The 22,641-nt window shown below is 41.4% G+C and overlaps 1 protein-coding gene across 1 annotated transcript; it reads right to left on the reverse strand.

Annotated features, from left to right (window-relative positions):
• Positions 1–1,882: 1,882 nt before the first annotated feature.
• TAF5L (TATA-box binding protein associated factor 5 like) lies at positions 1,883–22,347 on the reverse strand. The gene is made up of 4 exons (XM_027685635.1): positions 17,809–22,347; positions 13,023–13,127; positions 9,514–10,238; positions 1,883–3,818 (listed from the first exon to the last, which is right to left on the reverse strand). Exons 1-4 carry the CDS (start codon positions 17,948–17,950, stop codon positions 3,021–3,023), a joined length of 1,770 nt encoding a protein of 589 aa, XP_027541436.1. The 5' UTR covers positions 17,951–22,347; the 3' UTR covers positions 1,883–3,020.
• Positions 22,348–22,641: the final 294 nt, after the last annotated feature.

Below are 22,641 nucleotides of genomic sequence, written 5' to 3' on the forward strand. Positions count from 1 at the left end.
TCAGCATCTACCAATAGCCACTGGCTGATACCATGCAGTGCCCAGTGCACTGTGCATTGTCCAGAGGCACATGAAGTGAAGAGAGCTTTACAGGGGAAGGAGGACCCAGTTATGTGACAGAGAAAGCATTACGCACAGACACACGAGCTGCGAGATCCCTGCTATGATGCTCACTTATATTTGAGTGCTTAACTATGCCAGCTTAAATGCTTTTGTGGTTTTTGATATACATTTAAAATAGAATAAGGAAGTGTTCCACACAACTGCGCTTACTAGATAGTTAATAGAGGCTACAGTCCAAATTTTGCTAGACTTAATGGTATTCCTCCCATTCATACTTTCCTCCCAGTTCTGCCTTAAAATTCAGCTTGTCAATCAATTGCAAACATTTCTTAATAGTCTAGATTATTTCCTGGCTTCCTTCCTTCAAACATTTATGTTTCATGAGCACCAAAAAACTCTCCACACTGTACACAGAAATTTACAGGCTTGAGGCTCATAATTAGTGATTTTTTCCAACACCTCAGAAATTACTTTTACATCTTTCAGCCTATGTACATATAACAGGATTTTCTTCCCAAGTATCTTTACTCTTGTCATTTCTGTATGCAAAATACTTCACAGTAATCAAAGTAATAAAAAGGCCAATTCCACTGTAAAAGTAAGATGTTAAAGGGAAACTTTGTTCTTTGCCCATCTCACTCTTATTTCCGTCTCTTTCCACCCCCTTCTTTCCCCCTTTTTGGTTACTGTTTGCTCTACTTCAGGACTGAAAGTCTAGCTGCTCTAAATCTAAACAATGCTCAGGACATATGGCAACAAACAGCAAAATGACTTCCAGAGAGCACTCGTGAGCCATATCCTTCCTAGGTATTAACATGGGCATTCAGCCAAGAGTAATTTCACAATGAAACCTTTGGGATACAAAGTAAAACCACTCAAAACATCTGGAAAGATTACTGCAGGTTGAAGAATACCATGTGTTTGGTCTGGAGAGCAGTATTGGCTCAACAGATCTGAAGATGAAGGTCTCTCTGGAGACATGCATAGCACAAAGAACCAGAAATATGACCATGACCCTTTTTTTTTTTTCCTCTCAAAACGCCTGGTCCTGGTCTGGGATTGTTAAGCTGCTTGACACTTTGGATGTGCAGCTGTCAGGAGATTAGCAGTGCCATTTATCTCCAAGTATACAGAGGGGTTTCTAGTACTCCCAGAGCTGTGCCACAGCCCATACTGTTATTAATCTCAGAAAGGTCAAACACTTTTCTGATAAAATATTTTGGTTTACCAATGTGTAAGTAAGTACACAATAAAATAAAATGGCAACTGTGAGTTGTAGTCCAAACTCTTAGATTGTTTAGGTGTTCTCAGGAGAATTTTCTCATGAAAATCCAGAAGATCTGAGGGAAGCTGAAGGGAATTCTCATTTAATACAAACAGCCTGTCTAGAAGTCATTTGCTCACAAGAGGCACTTTAAAACATCAAACCACAAAGTAAAGGTCATGCAGCACTACAGAATGAGGCCTCCTGGTACACAGCATCAACCTCAGGGGGTACCTAGATCCTCCATGTGTATTTCAGCCAATCTGCAAAGCTGTACATGTGCATTTCAGCCAACCTACAACACCCTACTCTGTGATCTGTCACGTCAGCTCTGTGGAAAGCCAGTAGGGGGACATCAAAACAGCATACACCAAGTGAGCGAGACCACCAGATTCAGCCTCCAAGTGCCAACTGAGTTCTGGCTCAAGCAGTGTAGAAACATGTTGCTGCCTTCTTCCCATGCAAGTTGGAGTGAACTTCCCAGAAAGGGACCAAACCATTTTTATTTTTCTTTTTAAACTAAATGCTTTTAATAGAAAACAAAATACAAAACTCTTTCCAGAAAGCAGAAATATTTAATCTCTCCAAATGACAAACTAGAACGTGCTTTTTCCGCAGATCCTTGTTGTAAATGCTGATGATTTATCTCACAAAGTGTTCATGAAACCGGTATTGCAACATTTGAGAAGAATCCAACACTGGCAGAGCTGCCTCTGTGTACACACAATAATTTAGTAATACTATTTTTTCCCATGTCACTTTGTGTGTCTCTCCTCATCCCCCTCTCCCTAGACTGCCAACTTCCATTTATGGAAATATTTCTGTGAGGTGCAGTGGTGGATTGACATGCCCTGTTTCCAATAGGAGTCCAAACTTAGCCACTTTATTTCTATTGTGCCCCCCTCCAGACAAGGCAAGTTGTTTATTACCCTTAAAGCCACCGCTCTGCCCCCACTGTCCTCCCATCCTCAAAACACAGTGCAACCAGAGTCAGAAAATTTCCTAATTAATGGAACATAAATACAAATATCACAGCTAGTATCAGGAACCAAACCCAGATGACAATGCAGAGATGGGCCCCAACTGAGGTCAGACTTCCATCCCCTTACAAAAAAGAACAATGGTATTTTCTACTTACTTAGTCCAAAATATTCCAGAAGTGCTATAAGAAGCTGTAATATTTAGGACCACTATCACTGTAGAATATACACAATGTTCTTTTAATAGAAAAGTCTTAAAAATGCTGGTCCTCTGCAATACCAGGAAAACAAAAGCAAAACAAAACAAAAAACACTGGGCCAGTAGTTCTCCACACACTTGAGCCTCAGTTAACAGTAGGTAACATGTGCCCATCAATCAATGCAGGATATTTAAGTGCAGGTCAGCAGCTTATCTGGTTGGCAGTTTCACTTGTCTGGACCAAGCTTTTGGTTTCCCCAAGCTACTGGATTTACTCTCCTTTTTCCCGTTCCTACAAGATTAGAACGTATATGTATTTTCATCACTTCTCCTTTTTACCTTATTCTGTTCAACAGCACAGGCCTTTTTGTGACATCTTAAAGCATCTGCATTACTCTGAACGTGCCTTTCAAGAGGCAAAGGAAGAAAAGTGTTTCACAGTCAGTAATCTCAGCTTGCAATGGACTCTGACATTCAATACACCCACCCACTTCCCTAAAAAAAAAAAAAAAAATTAATGTTCCTGATTTTCTTGTGCAATTCCAGTCACTAGAAGAAGATTACAGGCCATAAACTGTACGCTCAGTACATTATTCATTTGTCCGGTATATACACCAACCAGTTCACTGGAAGACCCATCCGCAGGGGCATTGCAGTAAGTGTTCCGAATGTCCCAGACCCGAACTGAATTGTCCATCGACGCTGAAGCAATTAAACTACTGTCAGGGCTAAAAGTAAGGCTGGTTATGTTGTCCGTGTGCCCCCTCAGTTCTTTGTAAAGAGTTCCTGATGCCAAATCCCACAGCTTTAGCCGCTGGTCTTCGCCTGCTGATGCCAGGTACTTACCGTTGGGAGAGAACGCAAGCGCCAGCACAGGGCCACGGTGCCCGGTGAAAAGACGCACTGAATTGCCCTGCTGAGTGCTCCACAAGCGCACAGTTTTGTCTGTGGAACCCGTCGCCAAGTAGTTGGAATTGGGGTGGAACTTGACGCAGTCTACGTCTGCCAAATGGCCTGCATATATTCGGAGTGGGTACGTCCGATCAAACGACCAGAGCCTCGCAGTGCGATCGTGGGAACCACTGGCAAAGTACAGGCTGCAGGGGCTAATATCCAAATCCCAGACAGGATAGGCATGTCCTTGGTACAACACAGTGTTTGTAAAACTCCCGAGGTCCCAGTATCTGATGGACATGTCCTCAGAACAAGATAAGAGTCCTGAACTGTCTGAAAGGAACCTTGTGCTATACACAGGTCCACAATGTCCTCTCAGGATCTTCATTTCTGTGCCTGTGCTGTCATCCTCTTCCTCCTGGTCATGGAGGAGAAAAAGGAACAAGAAAGGAAAGCATGTTTATCTGTTCAACAACTACAGGAACCACCATCAGGAAAACAGGTGGGTGTTAATACAGAAGGAGTTATTTTAGACATGGCACACACAGATTGTGCAACTCTGAGACACAAACATTGCTGGTGCATTTGCTGTATCTAAGTGAATGCTGGAAGAGATGGTTAGACAAGACTTTCTATGGTGGCATTATCTTCATTTTGGGTGGTCTCATGCTCAATCCAGAAGGCATCTTACCTGGGACTGTATGCAAATAGGGAGAAAATAAATATTTAATGACATTTTTCCTTTTTCTAAAAACATATGCATAGTCCCTATTCATGCTCTACTAAACATTTGGCTAAGATGTTGAAAGAGATCTTGGCATCTACGCTTTTGGTGCAGTCATTATTGGAAGTGAATCTCACAGTAGAGGGAAATAATCACAGATGTCTTAAACAAAGACAAAGCGTATTTGACAAGCTGGACATTCTATCTTAAACCCACATGTGAATAGAAACCCAGTAAGGCTGTAACATTTATTTCCCTGTACAAGCTCCATCAGGATACTTTCACATGCTCACCATGCAAGAACACCCTTCAAGAATTGCAAATGTATGCAGCTTATTTAGGTCAGTGTATCTATTTTGGGTTAGGAAAAGATGAATAATCACAAAAATGATGGCACTGGAAACCTTTTTATCCTGTTATTCTCTAATTCAAGTACCAGCGCAGGTAAGTAAAGGCTTTCATGTTTAAAGACTGTTCAGTGAGCTGTGCTAAAAGAATCTCCACATGATGGGTAAGAGCCTCTGAAAGCCTACTCAGGTAGCACCTCTTGACACTCAAAGGCTACAGACTACAAAAGTTTCAACAAATCTCAAGAGAGTGTCCTTGCCTGACAAGTTGTGGTCTCACTGACAGTGCAAGATAACCATGGCTTGGGGTGTACCTGTGTAGTAGGTTGAGACCACCTTTCCTCAGGGCTGTCAGGCAGGCACTTTTTCTCAGTACTGAACCAGTAACACTCATTCACAGACAATCTCTGCATATCAAATTCAACACAATGCCCTTTTGTTTGTGAGCAGCCTCTTTACCTTTTATCATAGTGAACTGGCCTGTTTCCTCCAGAAGGAGCACTTCCTGCCCCAAGAGGAAACTCAGTTCCCCAGGGATGCTGGACTGCAGTTGACCAGCAGAAGTCAGCATGTTGTGAGCAGCTCTCTTGCCAACACGCCAGCTCCCATCCCTCTGACCTCAGGACCCACAGACAGTTTTGGCTTCAGACTTCACGTCAAAAGTGAACAAACTCTGACTGAGCTACCTCCTTGCCTTTCTCCATGTCAATGGCATGTTACATAGCAGGCAGCAAGCAGCATTTAGCAATACTAATTCTCTTCAGAGCAGTCAGTGCCCATGGGAGTTTTATGAGGTGGCTGGAAGCCAACTTCATCTCTGCTATGGAGGTGAGGTAGAGATAAACTGCAGGCTCTAGCATGCAAAGCCCCATTCATATTCAAATTGCTTTTTCTACCTCAGATAGAGCATTGCTTGCTGGAATCTATAGCATCTCTAGGCTATTAAAGGAGAACATTAAAGGAGAGAGTATAAAATGCTGCAGGTATCAGCCTATTTAATTATGACCATAAGATTTCTGACAAGTTACCAGTGGAAGCCCATTACCTACACTGCACTACAGTTTCTGTAAATTTTGCAAGTCCAGGTAATTAATTTTATGCATTTGAAGTAATACAAGGCTACTCAGGCTGTCTGCAAGCATATTCTCTTTCTCTCTTACTAGCACTTCCTCTTCCTTGCTTGTATTACAGTAGCAGCTGATTTGACGAGCCTCCTGCAGCATTCAAACCCACACTCCTATATGGTCACAGGTAGCAAATGTTATCTTTGACTTTTGTTTGACACTCACTTAGCACAACAACTGCACACTGCTCACTGAAAACAGTACACCTATAGTGCTTCTGAGTCACTACATTTTTCTGTTTCCTGCCTATCCAAGTTAATCTGCTGACCCTATTAACAAAAGCAGCTGGAAGTGCAGCCACTAATTTACTTCCTTGCAAAACCAAGCTACATTTGTCAGATCAATCACACTCTTCCTTGCGTCCCACAGCTACTACCACCATTGTGGTGTGCATTTGCAGCAGCTATAGTAAGATTGCAATCTGTGTTATAAATCAACAGGGAGGCAGGGAATCCCTCTTCATAATATTTTTTCAGGATTTTAATTTCACATCTTGAATGTGTTTCCTGGATATAACATACAACTGGGCATATCCAGATCCCATCAGCTCCTTCTGAAGTGGTTGCTGCTGCACGTTAGCATGAACTATTTGTATTTCCTTAGAATGGACAAGAAATTAAATTAAATAAGTCTATGTTAATCAATAACCTACAGGAAATGTTCCTCAGCAAGTGCAAGACTCCAAAAAACTACATTAATAAGAAACTGAAAAGAGCAAAAATGTTGGCATGTTTTGTTACACAGGACACCTTCTAAATGATATACCTATGGACGGACTGCCCAAATCCTCAGCTATTGCTTAAATCAGTAATGGATTTTGCATGACAGTCACTTGGAGCTAGAAAAATTTATAGTTAATACATTTAGCCATGTAAGCAGCAAACATTATCTAAAAATTATCTTGGTCTTCACCCAGCATAAGCCTCAAAGGAATGAGTAAGCTTCAAAAAGCAACAGTGACATCCTCAAAAAAAACCAAACAAAACAAAATCTCACACCCCTCCTTTTTTTTTTTTTTCAAGTAACTAGTAATAGGTTTCCCTGGGTGTCATCATCTTTCTCATCCTGCAGTGCTCTTAAGATGTCAAAAGGGAAGATTTTTTACCTGCCTACAGTAGAGATCTCCTAGCAGGGAAAGATGGGGAAGGATGGCTCTCATTGCAGGACATTTCTTACTGCTCCTTCCAGAATTCCCTCCCATCTGCCATTGAACAAGGTGTCAGCATCATCCCCGCTCATTACCACTTGAAGGACTACTGCCACTTAAAAGCAGAATCTTAAAAGCAGAGCTAAAAGGGGTCAAGTCTTAAATATTCACAGGATTTAAAGGATGCCACTCTTGTGGCTTGGAACCGAGCATTATTTTCTGCTGTTGATTTATGTAGTACCAGGAATGAGCATGGCAAAATTGCAGAGACAGACAATAAATCCATTTGGACAGCTGCAAAACTACATTTTTATACTGGACCTTAAGTAAGAGACTAAAAAGTGGCATTTGTGAGATGCTACTATAAAGAAAACAGAATTACTGTATCCCAAAATAGTAAGCCTCTCCTGTTTCCAAGAGGAAAGACAACACTGGTGAAATACACTGCAGCATCACACTGAGCAAAATTCACTAAAACTATACCTAGAAGATGATTTTGACCTTAGTGACACAAAGGCTTTACACGGACTAGGAAAAAATGTTGTTCTCTTAACACTTTTGCCAAGTCTTGACCTCACATATGTGTGTGTGTGTATACACACATATAGAAAAAGAGTTAATAAACTAAACCCAATGGTATAGCTTTAGTGCCACCCTGAACAAGATCCACTGAAACAAACAGAATTTTAGACCTTTATAATTTCACAAACAGAAGGACCTATTTGTTTGCAGCAAATCAGAAACCAAGATGAAGACTAATTTTTTCATGCATTACTATTTAAATACAGCATCCAAAGCTAATTACACAACACAGAAGTCAACCAAACCAAATTTTAACATCCTCATGAGTTGTTCTATAGAACTCACTGAAGTAATGTCAAAGCACATTCAGGATTTTTGTTCTTTGTCAAAATTTTCATCAGATTTATCCCTCTGAATTGCTGCTAATCAGACTGCAGTGACAGTCTGAAACACAGCCCCTGCTCACATTGAGCTGCATGACTGATAACTGCAGCCCAGTTGAGGTGGTCTGGTTTGGTCTTAGTATTTGTGGCTTCCACTCCCATGGCACCCAAGCAAGTGCTGGTCTGTCCCCACCTGCAATCCTACAGGTGCCTCTGTTTTTTCATTTAGGGCTTCCAGATAATGGAATTTATTTCCTTTGTAGTCAAAGGGGTTTCATTTGCATTTGGTAACCAGCAGTGTGTTCAGGTTGGTATCCTCCCTTAACTTTCAACTCCTGCTCAGGTCACTATTTGTTTTGTTAGTGGTAGAAGTTATTCAGGGCAATGATGACTTTGATCTGTGCTGGTCTTCGACCAGTTTTTGATTTTAGTTCTGTGCACAAAAACTGCAGGATACACGAAATATCAAATAGCCAACAAAACCCATTTGCACTCAAGCTTCCATGGCTGTTTCATAATACAGGTACAATACCCAAGTATGTACCTATGTGCCAAAAAACCCTAATACACACGCTCCTGATAACCTGGCATTATCTCACTTTTCTATAGTCCAGAGCCAAAGAAGGCGACCCACTGATTTACCAGACAAATTCTCCTCTGTTGCAAGTTATTGACATTTGGCTTCCAAGATAGACAATAGCCACATGTCCTAGGAACTCTTACAGGTTATAATGAAAACAAATCCATAGTCCCACCTTGGTTTATTCTGACCCACTTACCTGCTCACTTTGCAGAAAGGGTTAACTCAGGAAGCAGCAAACATGCTGCTGTGCTGTCTCACCTCAGTACCTGCCTCTATTTCTCAAGCTGACCAACAAAGCAATCCCTAATCACAGATGTCTGCATACACCAAGCTCTCTGCACTCTTCCAAAATAAACAGAACCCTGACACTAAGTACTTTTAGGAGAAAAAAAAAACAGTGGAAAAAAAGCTGTTTCTACTGCTAAATGCTCAACACAAGAACAAATGAGGCTTTTCTTTTTTTCAAGAGGGGAGTGATTAAAAAACGGAAGTCACAAATTTTGATCTCTAACCAGATATAAGATGCTACTTAGGCAGCTGTGTCAAGAGGGGAGGAAGGGCGTGACTAGAAGGCAAAAAAACCCCGTAAACTAGAAGATGCTATCTGGCCTCGCAAGTGAAGGTACACACATCCCTGACCTTGTCTCCAGCACTCCAGAGTAGAAAGCCTCTCAAGTTTCTACACTTTGGATTCCTTAACAGAGACATTCTGCATATTTTTTCCATGATAACTCTTCACCTCTGGTTAAGGCGATGCCTCAAATGCAGTTTCGCACTTGGGCATCGGAGGAGACTCTTTTGGCTCTTTCCTTACTTTGACTTTATTTTCCTCTTCCTGTGTCTCCACCCTTCTGCCTGGTTGTTCTGAGCTATTTTCCTTCTAGTTTTCATTCAGTGCTGTGTTTTTACAGTCCATATCTCCTTGACTCATCTTCCCACCCCTAAGAAGGTTCCATGCTCCTAAGGAAAAGGAGCCTTCTCTAGTCACCTGTACTTAGCTGCTTGTCTACTGTCATCTATTCAAGGACAGCTGGAGAAGGGAGATCAGCACCCAGGACTAGCAAACTATGACCCATGCAAAAACTCACTGCACCTCAGTGCAGCATTTACAACCACTCCAGGAAAGAAGACAAGACTAGGCTATAAAATTTGTGCATCAGCAAGGCAGACAGGTTGTGGAACAGCCTCATAGTCCCCTAAGACATTACTAGATACTTCACAATGCACATCCAAAATAGCCCAGCAAAAGGGGTAGAAGGGAGAAAAGAAAAGGGCATCCAGACCTCCTCATCCAGGATGTCACAAGCCAGACGGATGCGGGACACATCAACAAGGTGGGGCTCAGATTTTAACTTTCTGGAACGCAGGCTCCACAGCTTCACACATGAATTATCGAACCCAGCAGCGAGCAGCTTGCTGTTTGGTGAAATCTCTGCAGTGTTCAGCAACTGCTCTGTGTTATAGAAGGCATAGAAGCAGATGGTCGTTAAGGAAGGGGGCCCATCCTTGACACGTTTAATGCTGTCCTGCAATAAATCCAACGCTGCCTCATTCTGCAGAATGGAAGCCGGCACATCGCTGGGTTCCAGGCCGTTGCTCTCACTGCGCGAGGAGCTCCCACCAGCATAGAGCTGGTAGTCAGTCCTCTTGGCAGGCTGCACATCCAGGTGAATGTGCAAGGTCAGAACTTTGCACAGGGCATTGTTGTTGTCACTTTGGAGGTAGCGAAGAAGGTAGTTGTAGCTGTCCTCTTGAAGGCGGATTACATACTTGTTGTCCAGAAAAGCCCGGAGCTTCAAGTTGGACAGGATATCTTGAATGGTCATGGTAGTCTGCAACTGTTCAATGATATCCTTCTGGCTGGCATTCTGCAAGAACATGCCATGGAAGCGGCTGTAAAAACTGTCCACTGTGCTTTTTAGGCCATTCTGGACCATGTTCAGATGGAGGTAGACGAAGAGGGGATATAGAAGAGGCATCACTTCATGGCTGTGCTGAGAATCTGAATCTATATAAAAAACAGCAACAAACTTTGAATGATTTCTCAATCCTCTTTCTACTGGGAATAAAACAGAGCAAGGATGATTACTGAAAACGCCTTGACAGGGGCATCAGAGAGCAAGCAAAAGGAGACTTTTGTTGGCACATTTAAGTGAACCTCTTCTGTCACCTAAAGGCGGTACAGTACCTATTACAGACCTCAATAGAGATTGTCAAGTCAGTGAGGTACCTTGTCAGAACAAAATGCAGAGATTTCATAACTCTTTTTAGGTGTGGGATACCTAATAATATACCACCTCGTAAAACACATGACAGTTGAATTTCCCCCATTTATTTAAGAGGAAAAACTATGCCCTTTGTTTATTGCGATAAAGGAACTGGAAAATTTATTCATTATATTTAAAATAGTATTTAAGTGTTTAAGTCAAAATTATTTACCTAGCTTGTATAGGCCTCAGCTTTGTTGGCTTTTTTTCTCTTAGCTTCAATAAAACTTGCATGTGGTACTTTGGATGGAACTGATTTGTCCCCAGGGGAAAAGAAGCTACAGTTTCCAAAATGTACTGCAATATGCTATGCTCTTGTTTTATTTCTGTGCCTGCCCATGTACACGCTTTCTCTCTCTCTGCCAAGGCAAATCCCAGCAGTAATTCCTAGTACACAGCGTAACAGACCCCCGATTAGGCTGTGCTGTACCTTGCAGAGACTGATCTGTGCAACAGCTCCACCCTTCCTTCACCAGCTTCTTGGGGCTGTTCGCCAGCTAGGGGAAGCTGTGAGGAAGCAGAGCCCTGCTGCAGAACACCATGGCAACATACAGGGCCGCAATGAGTTACTACCAGAGGACCAAATGGTCCAAATTACTGGAAAACAAATAGGCATTGCCGACCCTCAAAATGGAAAAAGCATTGTTGCTTTTCAGCTTTTTCTTCCCTCCTGCCACTCACCAATGCATACCCTTTTTCGCCCTATTTCCATTAGGTTATTTTTCCTCTGTGCTGAGCACTCTTCCAGACTTTCTCTGGTCCATACTGTGCCTCCCTCTCTCTCATTTCTATGAGCAAATATAGAGTAGGTCTGGCATGCTTGCATACTTAAGCATCATTCTCCTTCCTGTCCCACTGAAACTGGGACAAAGCCAGTGAAAACAGTGGTCTGTATGTAGTAAAACCTCTAAGCAGCCAGCAGGTGGTCTTTTCTCTCTAGGTGCACTAGTCCAAAAATGCAACAAGAGGAAGGACCTCATTCTGCTATGGGGACAAAAGGGAAAAGATGGAAAGTTGGCAGAAAAAAGAATGAAGAAAACATTCCCTAGGAACATACAAAAAGATGTTACAGAAGCTGGGTCTGTCTAGCCTGGAGAAGACCAAGGGAGTATCCAACTGCTGCCTTCAGTACAGAGTGGGACACTACACAGGAAAAGGAGCCTGCCTCTTCTCGGAGGTGCTCAGTGGAAGGACATTAGGCAAGCTGCTGCAAGGGAAATTCTCATCAAATCGCTCAGCCCTGCAGCCGGATCCCAGAGGTGCAGAGCAATATGTACATTCTTTTGATATTCTAAACCTGACTGGAAAAGGCTCTGAGCAATCTGATCAAACTCTCATCCTGCCCTTCTTTGAGCAGCTGGTTGAATTAGAGACTAGTTAGTTTAGTTCTTCAAAGACCCTAATCCCCTGCCCACTCCTCAGTGGTGCAGGCATCACAGAAATGGGAAGTGTCCTGCTCTGCCTTGTGGCTGGCTGGCAAGTTACTCCCATGAAGAAAGAAGTAGCTCGTACATGTTAGATATCAAAACAGAGCAAGAGGGACAACAAAAAAGATGAAAACAGCCAACCTGAACACCAAAACCATGCCTAGCACTTCCTCAAGCAATTAAGTGACTGAACAGAGCCACCATACTTCTCAAAAAATCTATTAAACCACAGGGATTTACCTCAAGTACTCAAGTGCAAAGGTGTGTAACTGCTGCAGGCGGCAAGGCTCTAAGACTTCACTATTTTCTGCCTCTGCCTTCCTGCCTGCATGCTTCCCTTCCCTTTAACAACTATCAGAAATATTAATCCTGATGTTATGCACAATGGGATCAAATCCCTACACTGGACAAATGTTGATGTGCCCAAAGGCAGGAGTAGTGACAACCTCACTTTCCTTGGTACTACTCTCTAAAAATTCTGTCTGCTTTCTTCTTCCCACATTGGAGGCTCGTAGAAGAATAACGAGATTCCCAAGAGAACCTTTTCAAAAAAATGAGTGGATAATAATAAAAAATAAAAATCATTATTGGCTTGGGCATCACCACAGAGTGAGAATTTTTTTACTTTGTCATATCCCTCCAGTCTCAAAGCCAGTACAAATTTAAGGGAACAAATTCTCCCTTAAAAATCCAGAGCACCATAAAAATAAGCTAATTGTGGATAAAATTAAAACTCCTGAACTAGGAGACAGCAGAGAACTACACTCATTTCTAAGTTACCTGCCTTTCACATAAAACACTAATCTTCCTTCTTGTCCTGTGTATGTATGCTGTTGTCTACAACATCTAAAAGGCCAAATGCTTGAACAAGAAAGGGCAGACATCTACAAAATTCAAGGCTACTCAGCACACAGACAACAGCCAAAATAAGAAAAAAATCAAATATTTCTATTTGTAGTAACTGAAACATCAAAACTAGAAGTCAGAACATTGTTAGAGACATAATTTTGAATTTTATTATATTGTGCTTTATGCATTGAAATGACCAAAAAAAAAATAAATCACCTATTGTCCTCTTCCTTGCTTCCTGATATTTACCTGTGAGAAAATTGCGTAATCGTCCAAATTGTACTTCATATTGCTGTGGCTCTGCCAGGCAGGGAGCTGCAGACACAACGTTGGCACAACCAGACTCAGATTGGACTGTGAAATAAAATAAGTAAAAATTAAATGGGGATTTAAGGAGTTTTGTATGTGTGTCTGGAAACAAAGCTTCTCATAAAATTCAAGATATGCAGCCATTCAGATGACATTTCATATTTGAAACCACCCAGGTATGACATAGTCCAAAGCATCTAAATGTGGCATTAACAACCTAGACAGATCATGAATGAGAAAGTGTAAGGAAAGCTAAATCCCACCTCCAAAAAACCTCAGCAACTCACATGCTCCACCCAGAATACCTTTTAAACTTTTCAAATACAACCTTAAGTTCCCATGAAATTCAGACTAACACCCTCACAGATCCTTTAACAGTTTTACAACTCAGTGGTTTTACTACTTTGCACTCAAAAAAGATGAGGAAAGCAATCTACAGTCTATGTTTCTCCAAAACATCGTTTCTTTATCAGTGGGTCCCATCAACTGCCCTAAACAGAAGGTTTGCAGTGACACTACCTCAGATTCTCAAATTCCTTGTCCCAGTCATTATAGTTTACAACAAATTATAATCAGTGTAATTTACTAAGTCTCATGGATATGGTGGTAAAAATGCACTGAATTTTTAAGCAAACACTTAGTAGTTTTTAATCAAAATGTGCCCTCCTCCCTGAGGATTTTAGGTTAAAAAGGGTAGCTGGTTACTGACCACAAACCCATTTGGTATGGTCTCCTGAGATGGTGCTAAACTGTTTTTCAGAACCAGTATTGACTCTGGTAAAAGTGGTTCTGAACTACATAGAAATGGAATTGGCTTCTCCTCCTCTAGCAGCAAACCTTTGCCGTTCCACTAACTACCCGGAATCCAACAGGGGACTTGGTGCAAGTCTACAGACATGCACAAACATACCCCAAGCATATGGAAATACCAGTGATTAGAAACACAAGTTCCTCTCTTCTAGAGCACAAGATGGTAAGCAGTTTTACTATTTTCCTTTCATATTTTTTTTTCAATTCATAACTATTTTTCGCTCCACAAACTATTTTTATTACTTTCACTTCAATTTCTTTCAGTTTCCCCTGGCCTGCACCACTTTCCATCCTCTCTCTTTGTCTTTCTACTTCTGAGTGACTGGGGTTTTTTTTTGTTCCAGCATTTGGCTCATGCACACAGGCACAACTCTGACATCCCTGGAAGTCTATAAAGAACATAATCAAATGTTCACATGCTAAAGAGAGATAGGCCAGTCTCCAGCTCATCTCAATGCTTCTAATTAGAAAGAGATCAGCACATGGTATACAGGGGCAGCCTGTTGCTATTCTCCTCTCTCTCTCTCTCTGGTAAGACACAGGTCTATCTTCCTTCAGCTTATGTAAATATAGGAGGTGTGTTTACCAACTCTCCAGGGCAAGCCGAGTTCAGCTTTTGAAACAGAGAGCTGGGCTGTGCTCATCGTTCCCTCTTGGGAAAAAATCCCAAACAAATTCCAGCACCAATACCCTACTGTATCTTAAATTAGTTTGGAAATAAACAAATATAACATGCTGAAAGATACAGCTACACTGAGCTTTCTACAGCCTGTCTGCTTCTGAAACTCAAAGTTGGTAAGAACTCCAGGCTCACATATTGGTAGTACTTAACAGTCAAAGCAAAAAGCTCTGCTATTTGGACTTAAAATTTAATATAATCAATATTCAGCATGAAAAAGTAAACAGCATGCACATGTAGTAACTCAAGAATGCTTAGTGTCAATGTTCAATTTCACCCATACTATTCACTATAAAAGCAAAGAAAAACAGAAATATGACAGCCTGTCTTTTATGCTGTGTCACAGGATTATATACAAGGGTCAACTCCTCACAGAGTTCTGGTGGTCTCGTTTCAGCAGGAATGGAAATGACTTGACACCTTGCTCATTCCATGAAAGCATAATTCATTGGCCTTGGCTTTATGAAGTGTTCCCTCCATGCCACAACTTTCTCTGCATAAGCAACTTAATTCCAAAATGAAGGTGTATTTCATGCTTCAGAAAGCGAAATATCATCTTTGGCTACCTATCTTGAAATAGTCTGACTGGACAATCATTATGCCCTATTCTTTCAGTAACAATGCCAGAGCTCATTTCCATCCAGCAAATGGTAAATGAAGCCCTACATACAGCTGTAACAAGTTACATTCTAAGTCTTAGCCTTCCCAAAACTTTGCACCAACCAGACTTGCAAAAAGGATCAAGAGCTCAATTGATTCCAAAACAAGAGTAAAATTTCAAGCATATTTTCTTCCTGGTAGAAATAAAACACTGGCTATATCCTTCTCATACATTAATAAACCTACCATAGCTTCTTTTTCATCTTCTCCAGTGGTCACAGGAACATCTGTTGGAAACATCTGCTCCTTTACTTCACTTCCAGTAAGTGGAGCCAGCTATGTGACCTGATAGCAGATTGAAAGGAACTCACTCCTAACTCAGGGATATGGACAGTACCCTTCTGGTTTTGTGTGTTTGCTACCAGCAGATTGGCTTTCAGCTAACAAATGTGTGGCTACTGTAAATGCAGTTTAACAGCAACTGATTTGTCTTTTGAGTGAGCGTGATGATGTATAATTTTATATTATTTCAGACAGTCCTATGGGCAATATTAGAGGAACCTGTTCCTTGGTCACTCATTCTGTCCTCAAATATTATTCTACTTTTCTACAGAAATATAGGATAGTCACAAGGAAGCTCTGTGCTGCAGATGTGATTGGGCAGGGTCCTAGATAATCTCTTCTGGGCTACCTCTCCCACAAAAAAGCTTGGGCCAGATGATCTTCTGAGGTTCCTTCCAACCTTGGCTGCTCTGTGATTCTGTGAAAACAGCTGTACAGATATAGCAAACATATGAAGAACTGAAGAAGGGCTGAACTGAAGAGACTATGGAAGAAATGTGGAAGTAAAATTGAAAAACAAAGCTACTTCAAAAACTGAGGACACTTTACACTGTGAAAGAGAAATCTCAGAACTGAAGCCTGAAGTAAGCAACTCCCCCATTTACACAGGCTAGTTAATTTAAAAGTCAAACAAAAGACCTGAACACAAAAAGCAAGGTGAGTTTTCTTACGGAAAAACCAAAAACATTTTCAGAAAAACATATTTGATCGCTTTCCGCAAAATAAAGCAACACAGGCTTTACAGTCTGCTCAGTTTTTAGTCAGTTTGCAAAACTAAGATGACTGCAGCAAAAAGTATTTTCAGCCTCTGTTGTCAGAATAAGAAGCTGGGTTTTGCTTTTTCAACAGTCATTCATGGAACTGCAGCATGCTCGCTGACAGCTAATTATGACCATGTTTGACAAGAAGTAGTAAGCAGCTGAATACATGAGAGCAGACCATCCACAAAACCCGCACCCTGGCTAGAGGATACCAACTAATATGAAATCTAGTAATAACATTTGGTGGAAGATAGTAAAAAGACAAAACTCAAACACACACTCATTCACACTCTTTATGGAAACTTTTTTTCTGCATGATGCCACCTGGTACAGTTGGTATCACATTCTAAGCCCATTTCAACACTGACCTTTCTACCCACTTCTCACATAAAATCTCACTAAAAAACCAATTCAGCATTTTACTTTGGTTTCGTTCCTTCCCCATTTTCCCCAGTACTTTTTAATGGAGTTGCAACAAACTTCTGATAGTTACCCTGAAAAAAGTGAGGAAATGAAAAGTATTAGTAAGACCTAAGTCACTTCTAAATAAGGAAATACTACCAAATTTCCTTCAGGCCCCTGAGAGAGTCAGTCTGAACATTTACCCACAAGTCACTTATCTTTGGATTGTTAACTATGGTAAAATAGTCTAGAGGTGGGAAAAGCTATTTTGGCATCCAATCCTACTAGCCACAACAAGAGAGCTATACAACAACTTATGTTTTGTCAAAACAAGTTGTATCACAAGTAACTAAGGTCTCCACCACTCTGTTTAGCCTGGGATACTGTCATAATCTAAGCAGTTTCATTAACAGAAAACATTTTCACTCAAAGGTTATCCCACCATTTTCTACTACTTTTACTAGTAAATTTAATTTCTATAACCTCCACATTGCTTGCATCCTTCTGGTACTTGTACATGCTCAAGCAGCAGAATTTCTTATAACAAAAATAATAACTGCAACACAGACTGTCACAGACACAATTTAAAAAGCAGGTAGTGTGGCAAGATTCAAAAGCCTTTAAGAAAGAGGAGAAAGGGCATGCAGGGAAATAAACTGTCTCTCCACTGAAGGTTTTCGATTTTTTTACCCCAAGTGACAGAGTAATGCTTTCACCACTACAAAGCTGACTAGTCCAGAAAAAGACACAGCCTTATCTCTTCCACTTCACATGATATAACAAAGGTACAACAGATTTTCCTGCTTCTACTTAATTCTTCATCTAGGTTCTTCTCACCTCTGTCCCAAAGCACCACTACTCACCAGACTTCATGTTCTTTGGGATACAACATGTGTATTTTCCACTACCCTAACCTGGTATTTCAGCCTGCTGTTTCACTGACTATGAATGTCATCTTGTTACACTTTCATTCACATTCTCGTTCTTCAAAAGTTCATAACTCACGTCAACTTCACACTGAGAAATTTCTTTATTTCAAAAGGAGAGCTGTCCATATGTGCAGACAAATTCACACGGTTGCCAATATACATACAACTCTGCCAAGTACTCATGAAAGATTTGACAGAATTACCTGTGAGATTAGCTGCCATCTCTTCAGCAGTCTGACACAGCCTCAGCCCTTGTTTTAGGGGACCTTCTGAGTCCACATACTGACGGCGCTTGAGGTAGCAGGACACGGCCATCTGAATCTGTTCTGTGCGTACGCGTTTCATGACCTCAAAAGAAAAGGAAGAGATGATGAGGCTCTTACTGTGTAAGCATAAGCTAAGATCAACTTACACCACAGTTGTATTAATACTGATAGAAAACAAACAGCTCAGTATTTTCGATGTTGAAGTCAAACAACTTCATTACTGAAGTATGAAACAGAACCTTCGGGCATTTGCCTCTCAGTACTAAGGCATACCGAGAGACTTTGTATCAGATCCCTGAAGATATTTTGCTGCCTAATTCTGCTAATTTCACTGAGGAATCAAACACAGGATTCTGGACTAAAATTGCAGTAGTGAGCTGAAGCATTTGTTTTTGTTAAAAATAGCTCATAAAAAGGGAATGTTTTTTCTCCTCGTGTTTTTACAGTAGCAGTTTGAGTATTCTCCAATCATTTTCTGGTTCTTTTGCTTGACCAATCAACAAAACAACTCCAGAAGGTAGAGGGGAATGAGAAATTAACACACAAAGAAGGAAATTTCATAAACGTAATGCTTTTAATACCAAACCTATTTGTGTAGTCCAGGAAGCAATAGTTTATCATCTGAACTTAAAGGTTAGAGCCAGACTTCTGGCACTTTGCTCAGGTTAAGTGCCCAGAAAAAAACCCAGGGAAATAACAACAAAAGCAGAACCTTCTGCCTTTGTCACCTGGCTCCATCTATCTAGGCTTACCTCCTACAAAGGTTAAAAAGAAAAAAGAATCTTTTGAAGGTTTATTTTATATATATATTTTGAAAGCCATCCTCACAAACACCACTTGGTAGTATCGCAAAAGGAGTTCACTGCTGGCTTTTAGCCCCTGGCTTGTAATAAAGGAACCTCAGTAAGATGAATGCAATAGCTCCCTTGCCTTTTGAGTAGTCCCTGACTGCCACCAATCCTTCACAATAGCCATCGATTTTACAGAGAAGTTTAGATAACCTAAAAGGCTTCAAATAAAGCAGAACTAAGCAACAGGGATTTTTTTCTGTCACAATACTAGGTAAAGCCTGCCTTGAGAGAGTTCAACACCTTACAGTGTCGCTACCAATGACCTGCACGTGTTTCACAAGTGCACATGCTTTCTGGTTTAGGCAGCTAAATCTGATGAAACACAACCTTTTGAGAGAGAGAGAGAGATAGACAAAGATGCCCTTCCCTCCTTGTAAAAACCATATTTCTAACAAAAGGACAGCTTTAAAAATATGATCATAAATGAGGCTTTGCTAATACCCATGCACACTTTAGTGCTTATCCCAGTTGTTAGAACAATAAGCCTTCTGTGAAGTTAGTTCCAAGTGGATGAGGATGCAAGGTTTCAGCAAAAGTTACTTTCAACAGATACATGGAATTGCAAACCCATATGCTTTGGTGAAAACCTTAAAAAGGTTCCAATTTGTTCTCACAGGTTAAGTAACGGTTGAGGGTGGGGTCATCAACAAGTGTGGAGTTTTCAAAGCATTTCCAGATAGACCAAATAAAATAAAGAGTTTCAACCACATCTTTTTCCACTTCAAAAATAAATTTCCGTTTCATCTTCCCTGCAATTAAAGAAATTATATCTGAGACTTACACTGTCTCAAATATAACACCTTTTCTGCTGCACAGAACTATGACAAAGACAGGATTCTAATGAAGGCCATGAAGAAAGATAGAGACAGGATGGACCATCTAAACCCACTCTTAACTAAAGTTCACAATGTATTATGTTACCATCCTGCATTTCAGCCAGCAGCATGGACTCCTGTGCAAATGACTTGCCCAGGTGCAAGTAAATGCTTCCACGTGCACTCTGGCATTCAGTTTAGAATTGGGTAGCAACTTAATTGTATTTTAGATGCTCTCCTAAATTTTTATTTTAGGTCTAGAAACTGTTTTGGAAAGTTTGCATCTAGATTGTTGTATTTAGCTTATAATCCAAAGGAAAATGGCACGGGACAGAATCAACCTAATGTTTCTGAAGCAGTTTTGGCCAGTCAGAACTGTGCAAATAGCCTCAGGCCAGTGATTCAAATGCAAAGCGGGAGCATTTAGAAATATCCTTGCCCATACTTTTTTTGCTTCAGTTACAGGATCGATTTACACTAGGTTAGATTTGGTAAGAAAACCCTTATTCATTATGGCACAGCATACATGTACAGGTGATACCCCAAACTCATAATGGATTGGAGAAACCAAAAACTGGTGAAAGATGTAGAACTCCAGAAGACCCTTTGAAATGACACTGACAAACAAGAAGAGCACCATGATCAGCATTTTCAGGCTCCTGAATGAGCAGATGACAAACAGAGAAAATAGTAAATTTTAAATGAAAGGCAAAAAAGCAGTAGGTTACCCAGTAGTCTCAAATTCTAACATCAGGATCAGACATTTTAGCAGCAACAGAGAAGAGCCTGGGAAAGGAGCAGCTGCTGGCAGCTGATTCAAATCCAAGCTTCTTTGGAGCTTTGGGAAAAACAGGGAAGCCCCAGTTTCCTCAGTCAAGACTAGCAAGGTGGTGTTTGCTGCTGATTTATGCAATCTGTATAGTTTCTTGCCCTGCAGACACAGTAGTGCATGTTACCAGCAGTATCTCATGGAGATTTCTTTCCCTATTCCCAGATGATAGCACAGGAACTACTTTACAAGAAATGCATCTTCACCAAGAAACACCCGTTGGCATCAGACACACTATCACCTCTAGTTTAGTTTCAGTCTCGGCTTCTTCATTCACTTTGCCTTTATACCTCACCCTCAGCATTACAAAGAACAATGTCACCCAAGCAGAAAAAGTATTAATGAAAAGTGCAAGAGCAAAACCAACATTCCTGCAAATATTCTTTATCAAGCCCTTCATCAAAAGTAGAATATACCATGAAGTAAATATATGCATGGCTTGCCAAAATGCCTTCAGCTGGGTTCAAGCTGAGCCAATTCACAACAGGTCAATGATGCAGAATTTACACGCATAAAAGGACAAGCCTGCTGTTTTAACTTCCCATCAATTTTAAGACTCTGCCTCTCATCACTGAAGATAATCTCCAAAATACGAAAAGCACATGAAATCCAAAAGCATATAGAGTTCCCTGTCCATGAAATGCAGAAAGCTTGAAACAATTGTTTGAAAGTCCCAGCTGCCTCATTCCTCTCAAACAGCCAGAGAGAACAATAAATACTAATCACATTAACTATTTTTACTGATAAGCAAAATACACAAGGAAAGAGAGGAAAGATCACATCGTGACTTTGCACAGCTACAAGGCAGCATCTTCTGCAATACTGCAAATTGGAGCACAGAAAAAAAGGATATTAAGGTAATTTTTTTGAGGAACCAAAATCACTGAAGCAGAGCAGAGGCTAATCATACAAAACACATCACAAGTTCCTCCTTCCTAAAAAAGCTGGAAATGAACTAAACATTGGGCCAAGGAAATTAATTTCCTGCCTATGCTACATTTCAGGTACACGTTTAGGCAGATTCCATGGCCTTGGAAAAATCCCAGTACGGACTCTACAAAAAGAGCTTGAAAAATAGCATTGGAAATGCCGCTTTTAAAGACTCTGAACTCCTGTCTGAGACAGCAGTTTCTTTCTTCCAACAGACTGTGGAAAGACCTGTGAGCATCAGAGAGCAAAGGACAAGCAATCTTAAAAAAAAAACCAAACCACAAAAAACCCGATCAAAACCGAAACAATAAAAAATAAAACAACAGAAGAAGCTTTTGAATATTCTCCAATGAGAACTATGTCTCAGGCCTCAGTTGTGGATGGAGAAGTAAAATCTTTTATCCTTTATTGCTACAGGTGAAATTTGGGGCCTACCAACAATACTAACTCCAAATTCTTAACTTTGTGACATTAAGGTAATCTGAGATTTACAAAATTTTCAGAATAAATATGATAAGGATAAAATAATACAAAGATAACCACAAATTTAGAGCCAAGGTATGTCGCAGATGCAGTGGCTGCAATTCATAAAAAACGGGCAAGTAAACATGACAAGTTAATTTATAGACACAGCATAGGAATGGTGCAAAATAGGAAAACAGGGTAGCAGGAACTACGGAGAAAGCTTTTGCCTGAGCAGCGGCACTCGTGAAGAGGCAGAGAAGGAATAGCTGTGATTTTAGAAGAATCCATTTGCATTTAGACGTAGCTTGCCGTCCATGAATTTAGCTTTGCCCATTCCACTATTTTCCCCCCACTTCAAAGACGGTGCCAAAGAACGCCTGGCTTCACCGGTCCGATCTCCTCTGCGCGACCTGGGCAGGGCGCTTTACTCCAGCCCACTTCACACCACCTTGGGCTCAGCTCCACACCCAGCCCTTCCCCGGCCGAGCGGAGGCTGCCGGACATGTGGGCCCCGCGGGCGGACACCGGGGCCGGGAGCCTGCCGGGCCCCTCGCCCGTCCCGGGGCTGCTCTGCCGGCGGAAGGGTGCTCGCTGGAGGGACGCGAAAGTGAAAGCCTTCCCCTGTCAGGATGAAAAAAAAAAAGAGGAAAAAAAAGAAAAGGGAAGAGAGACGGCGCGATAAGAAGCTGCTCATTAAACCCACGCACTTTCCAAGGGAAAGAAGAGCATGAGGAGCAGAGCCCTCCCAGCGACCTCCGGGTGCAGGGCAGGCGCCCGGCCCCGTCCGCACCCGGGGCTGCCCCCAGGGCCGCGCCCGTGCCCGGGGCGCCCCCGCCGGCTTCCCGGGAGCCGCCGGCCGGGCCGGGCCGGGCCTGCGGGG

Source organism: Neopelma chrysocephalum, unplaced genomic scaffold, assembly GCF_003984885.1.
Source record: "Neopelma chrysocephalum unplaced genomic scaffold, ASM398488v2 Primary Assembly neopelma1_23, whole genome shotgun sequence".
Classification (NCBI taxonomy): domain Eukaryota; kingdom Metazoa; phylum Chordata; class Aves; order Passeriformes; family Pipridae; genus Neopelma; species Neopelma chrysocephalum.

What these genes read in the sequence shown, in the direction of transcription:
- TAF5L (XM_027685635.1), bottom strand. Translation starts at nt 17,950, where the DNA reads ATGAAACGCGTACGCACAGAACAGATTCAGATGGCCGTGTCCTGCTAC. An exon ending in ATTACGCAATTTTCTCACAG is followed by an intron (nt 10,239 to 13,022) that starts GTAAATATCAGG and finishes TTTTTTATATAG; the next exon opens with ATTCAGATTCTCAGCACAGC. An exon ending in GTGACATCCTGGATGAGGAG is followed by an intron (nt 3,819 to 9,513) that starts GTCTGGATGCCC and finishes CTCCATGACCAG; the next exon opens with GAGGAAGAGGATGACAGCAC.